General features: G+C 42.3%; 1 protein-coding gene across 1 annotated transcript; it reads left to right on the top strand.

Moving 5' to 3' along the window:
- The first annotated feature begins 4,458 nt into the window (after nt 1–4,458).
- On the top strand, nt 4,459–5,391 carry LOC129558256 (olfactory receptor 2M3-like). Its single transcript, XM_055429225.2, has one exon. The coding sequence runs from the start codon at nt 4,459–4,461 to the stop codon at nt 5,389–5,391; it is 933 nt and encodes a 310-aa protein (XP_055285200.2).
- The last annotated feature ends 910 nt before the right edge of the window (nt 5,392–6,301 follow it).

Raw genomic sequence — 6,301 nt, forward strand, 5'->3', positions numbered from 1 at the left:
TAAGGCTATGGTTTTTCCCGTGATCATGTATGGATGTGAGAGTTGGACTGTGAAGAAAGCTGATCGCCAAAGAATTGATGCTTTTGAACTGTGGTGCTGGAGAAGACTCTTGAGAGTCCCTTGGACTGCAAGGAGATCCAACTAGTCCATTATAAAGGAGATCAATCCTGGGTGTTCATTGGAAGGACTGATGCTAAAGCTGAAACTGCAATACTTTGGCCACCTCATGTGACGAGTTGACTCACTGGAAAAGACTCTGATGCTGGGAAAGGTTGGGGGCGGGAGGAGAAGGGGATGACAGAGAATGAGATGGCTGGATGGCATCGCCGGCTCTATGGACATGAGTTTGAGTGAACTCCGGGAGTTGGTGATGGACAGAGAGGCCTGGCGTGCTGTGATTCATGGGGTCGCAAAGAGTCGGACACGACTGAGCAACTGAACTGAACTGAACTAAACTCATCTGGCCCTAAATTGAATCACAAAAGAGAGGGATATGAAGACTTGACTCTAAAAGGAAGAGATAAGACAATGGAAGCTATCTGAAGGATCTGAAGATGCTATGCTACTGAGTTTGAAGACAAAGGGGTCAGAAAAAAAAAATACAGGAGGCCACTAGAATCTGAACAAAGTAAGAATTTTTCTTCAGAGATCTCAGAAGCAACCAGCTTTCTGACTTTAAACCAATGAAACTAATTTTATACTTCTGACTTCCAGACCTGTAAGAGAAAAGAAATTGTTTTAAGCCACCAAGTTTGTGGTCATTTATTACAGCAACAGAAAGAATCTGATACACCACTGAAGGCTACAGTCCATAGGACTGCAGAGTCGGACATGACTGAAGCAGCTGATCGAGCAAGCCATTGCCTCACATAGTTACAAAGTTTTTTCCTTGTGTTGAGAATTTTAAGATCTACTCTCTTAACAACTTTCAAATATACACTACAGTACTGTTAGCTATAGTTACTATGCTGTACCTTACATCTCAAGAACTTGTTTATCTTATAACGGGAAATTTGTGTCTTTTGACTTCCTTCACCCAATTCTCCCACTGTGTCCCCTACCTACCACCTCCCAGCCTCTGCCAATCAGTAGAAACTGTTTCTATGAGGGGTTTTGTTTTTGTTTTTAGATTCTACATATAAGTGAGGTTATGGAGTATTTGTCTTTCTCTGTCTGATTTATTTCACTGCGCAGAATGCTTTCAAGATTCTTCTGTATTGTTGCACATGGCAGGATTTCCTTATTTTTTAAGGGATGAATTATAACCCATTGTATATACCCACACTTTTTCTTTTTTTTCTTCCTTTTCTTTCAGCATTGTTAGAACCTTCTTTATGGTGAGTATTCTTTTTTCCTTCCAGTTTTAGTGAGATATAACTGACATATAGCACTGTATGTTTCAAGTGTACAGCATAATGATTTGACATAAATATATTATGAGATTATCACAAAATTTAATTAACTTTAGTTATCATCTCATATAAATACAAATTTTTTTCCTTGTGATGAGAACTTTTAGAACTCTCTCTTAACAGTTTTCATATTAAAATGCAGCAATGTGATATTCACATTTATGGCTGCTGAGAGATTGAATATACAGACAACAGAAATCAACCCTCTTGTCAATAATAAACAGTCCAGCCAGGAAGGCAGTCTTTTATAAGTCAGACTTGTAGAAGATAGAGTGTTCACTTTGGTAACAATATAGGAAGCTTAACAATCGCTTCTGTAACAAAAGGCCCCAAATGTCTAAGGCTCGGTTAATCACTGACAACTTCCCTAATTTTTTGCCCCACTTCCAAGTTAAGGCCAACCAAAGAAAGCCAAATACGTACCCTACCAATAACGGTGCTCTTGATTAGTCTGCCAACAGATTCACCACACCGATATTCTCCAATCAGGGCACACATGGAGCTTCTCTTTTTCTAAAGCTTTCCCACTCCTCTGCCTGCCTTTGTGTCTCTGCCAAAATGCAAGTAACAGTGGCTGACCCTTTTGCTATTGAAAGCTCTGAATAAATACCCTTTGCTTTCCTCACGTGGCTGCTCTTTGTTTCATTCCGTAGTGCACAAATATAGCTTCTTGAATGGAAAACAAAAAACCAACAATCAAGTCCATAAAAGTATAGGACATCACTTGAGTGCAAGTTTCATAGATTAACTGACCAGGGACCACTTCATCACCCATGACCAAACTTCCAGAATGCAGCTAGATATTCATTTTGATACTTAGTGGTGATCACATTCTCTCCTAGCTCCCATGGGTGAAGTGAGGGTTAAGAGTCCTGAGGGAAGTGTAGGTTGACGTGTCAAGGTATGGGTCCTTCCTTTGCTTAGAAGGGAGTCTGGGGTGCTTTTCACAGCCAGGGCTAAGGGGAATGAACTTTATCCTGAAACCATGTCATTAATTTTGGCTTCTTTCTTGGGGTGGAGGTTCTATCTATTCCCTGGGGTCATTATGAGCTGAGTTGGGTCTCCAAAGATATCTGCTCTGAAACTAGAGATATAAACCTGGGGCATGAGCTCATCAATTTTGTAAAAAGCAGAAGAACATCTTGGATGGTTAGTTCTACAAATTTTTATTTGGAGCCATGGAGTTGGAAGAGAGTCTATGAGGGGATTTCTCAGGTCACCTTGCTCACGCATTGCCCTGAGGACTAAATCTTTGCATATTGCTTGGTTTTAACCCATTTCTGTTGAGATTTATAGGTCAGAGTGAAAGATGAAATGTGGGGAAAGGAATAGGGGTGGTAGGTGCTGAAGCAGGTGAGGGAAGACCTGACAGATAAGGGACTGAAAGTGACCAAGAAATGTGAAGTTAGTTTCACTTCAGGCTTCAGATTATAGTGTCAGGCTGGACACAGAGATACTTCCTTGCTGTCAAGTGACAAATGTTATCAGCATCAAAGACCAAAATATGATAATCCTAGTTTTCTTGAGGAAAATTTTTATTGTTGATCATCTGTTCTCCAGCCTCTGAACTGAGACAAAGTTTGCAGACAGATCTGTTGTGCCTCTGCTACACATGTGTCTGTGTCACTGCAGTGTTCCTGCCTGTGCTGATCATGGAATCTACCTCCCCGAGCTGTGCACTGCCTCCCTTGGCTGGCTGTGCTTAGTTGCTCAGTCATCTTCTACTCTTTGTGACCCCATGGACTGTAGCCTGCAAGGCTTCTCTGTCCATGGGATTCTCCAGCAAGAATACTGGAGTGGGTTGCCATGCCCTCATCCAGGAGATCTTCCTGACCCAGGGTTCAAACCCAGGTCTCCTGAATTGCAGGCAAATTCTTTATCGTGTGAGCCACCAGGGGCTGGCATGTTTGTGTAATTCACTATGTCCTGGGATTTCTCTCCCCATTGCCACAATTTTCTGACTCTAGAAATATAACAAAAACAAAATCTCTTTCCTACCCTGAAAACCTCTCCAAAAAGGCATAAGAGAAAGAAAACAGCTTTATTTTTGAATAAACATTAAATCAGAATGTGATGTGCCTTATAGGTGGTCTGCTAAGTGAATCCAGACAGAAGAATATCACTCTTTTCTACATCCAGACAAGGATAATCCATTATATTCATGCTCTCAGGATAAACAATAACCAGTTCTCAAATTAGAGACTTGACAGCACCTTTTGGCACACAGAATTCATTCTAGATTCACCTGGTAACTGGAGTGACTGTGTTGGTTAAATGGCTTATTCAAAGGAAAATAAACTTCTCTCATTCTACCTCAAGAGAGAATTCTGCAACTTGGAGCAAGGTGCCTGCTGAAGTTAGGGTCCTGCCCTCCTACAGAGCTGGGGAAGCAGGGGCTCTATATTCCTGGATGAAATCAATGAAAAGATATGGATCTCAAGGTTTTTTTTTTTAATTAATTAATTTATTTTAATTGGAGGCTCAAGTTTTTGAGAAAGACAATACTGGGTCTGAAAGCTGGCTAGAAGGTTATTTCACTTTTAAAATGTTTGTGTACATTTCAGAGTCAAATAACTTACAAATTTCTCTAAAGTAAATGCTCTAAGAAAATGGGGGAAGGGAAAATTAAAGCCTTATATTTTTAATAGTATTTATTCTTACATCTGTTATACACTTTTCCTCCTCCTACTCTCTATTGAAAACTCCAATACTCTCATAGTCTTAAATCTATATCCACTTTTCCTAAACCTATGATTATTTACCCTAAAACCCCTTCTCTCTCTCCCTTTGCATTATTTAGGCCCCTTTCTCTGGGGCATACTAACTAGTTTTCAAGAGAAATAAGGATCAAATTTTGTTTGGTAACCATTGAGGACAAATGAGAGGAAAAGGATTTCACAGCAGAGGGAAAGGACAGGGATAAGACGGAGAGCTGGGAACTGTCCTCTAGAAGAAACAGGAGACAGTTTATGTGTATGATGAAGATGCCAGGTAAGTTGTTTCGTTTTGATGTTTACTCATTCATTTTTCCCTCAGGGTCAAGGCCATGGACATCTGGAACCACACCTCACTATCAGACTTTATCCTTTTGGGTCTGCTCAGCTACTCACCATATGACTTCTTCCTATTTTCCCTTGTCCTTCTGGCCTCTGCTACAGCCCTGGCTGGCAACATCCTCTTCCTCCTGCTCGCCCAGGCTGACAGGCGCCTGCACACTCCCATGTACTTTTTTCTTAGTCAGCTCTCCATCATGGACCTGACCATAATGGGCACAGTTGTGCCCAAGATGGCAGCCAACTTCCTCTCAGGAAGTAAGTTCATCTCTCGCGGTGGCTGTGCCACTCAGATCTTCTTAGTGGTCATGGTAGGAGGAGCTGAGTGCTTCCTACTGGCAGTCATGGCCTTTGACAGGTATGTGGCTGTTTGTCACCCCCTGCGGTACTCTGTGCTCATGAACTGGAAGGCCTGCTGTCTGATGTCCTTGGCATCCTGGATGGGTGGAGTGGCTGACAGTGTGATTGACGTCGGGATGGTCTTCAGCTTCCCCTACTGTGGCTCTCTCCAGGTAGACCACTTCTTCTGTGAGGTCCCCTCCGTGCTGCGTCTCTCTTGTGCAGACACATCCCTCTTTGAGGATCTCATCTATGCTTGCTGCGTGATCATGCTGCTGCTGCCCCTGGGGGTCATTGTGGCTTCCTATGCCCGGATCCTCATGGCTGTAATTAACATGACCTCCACTGAGGGGAAACAGAAGGCTCTGTCCACTTGCTCCTCCCACCTAGCTGTGGTGGGTCTTTATTATGGGGGAGCCATATTTAGCTACATGCAGAGAGCCTCTGCTAGGACACCAGTGGGAGACCAAGCCACCTCCATCTTCTATACCATCCTCACCCCAATGCTCAACCCACTCATTTACAGCCTGAGGAACAAGGAGGTAATGAGGGCCTTGAAGAAGACGTGGAAGATGCGGGGGAGATAGAGAGTGTAGACATGCCCACCCTTTTGGGGCTTCCTCTCTTGTTCTTCTCCTTCCTCTGTAAGCTCAGATTCTTTTGTGGCTCCTTTTCCTCCTCTGAACAAATTGAACCCTTTGCCTGGCTGGGGTGAAGCTATGAGCTGAGCAATCTGAAAGCACTGAATGGAAGATGTCAAGGAAACAGATAGTAGTAATTTGTTTCACAATGAGTCTGTCCTCCATGAGCACCTCTATTTTCATCTTATGAAGACCCATAGATATATATTACCATGTCCCCAGAATTGCTAGGGATAGTCTTTCTTCTGAACTCATGTTAAAAGTGGGAAGGAGAACCAATTCAGAATTCACTGCTCACCGAAATGTGATGCAAAGGCCAGAGATGGAGTCTGATTTGTAGGAACTGTGTGACCTTGGACAAGATTACTCCATTCTCTGAGCTTCACATTATCATCTGCACCAATAAAGTAAGTCCGACATGTTTCTTTTGTTATTAAACAATGGAAAGAGACTTGTGCCTTCTTGAAATTGTACATTAAATATAAGAATCAGTGTGTAAAGACTATAGCTTCTTCATAGTCTTCCTCTAAGAATAACACCATGAAAGGTAAAGAGATTACAAGTGTGTCATTCCATTTGTGGGGGGGCAGGTTGATTCATTATCATCAACACCAAAGTTATGATCTCAGAGAGGTGGCAAATAGCAGTTCTGAAGCAGGACCTTAGTTCCCTGCCCAGGAATTGAACCTAAGTGGTCTAGATGAAAACCAGAAATCCTAGATACTAATCCACCGGGGTAGAGAAGCTAGAAGCAAAGTTGCTCTGGATCTTACCCCATTTGAAAGCAAGAATATTTCATGGAGGTAAAAATTGTAAAAACAAGTACAATGTGTATTATTATTAGCACAGCACAACA

This window comes from Moschus berezovskii, chromosome 8, assembly GCF_049115385.1.
Source record: "Moschus berezovskii isolate FMDL1 chromosome 8, NW_MosBer_1.0, whole genome shotgun sequence".
In the NCBI taxonomy this organism is placed as follows: domain Eukaryota; kingdom Metazoa; phylum Chordata; class Mammalia; order Artiodactyla; family Moschidae; genus Moschus; species Moschus berezovskii.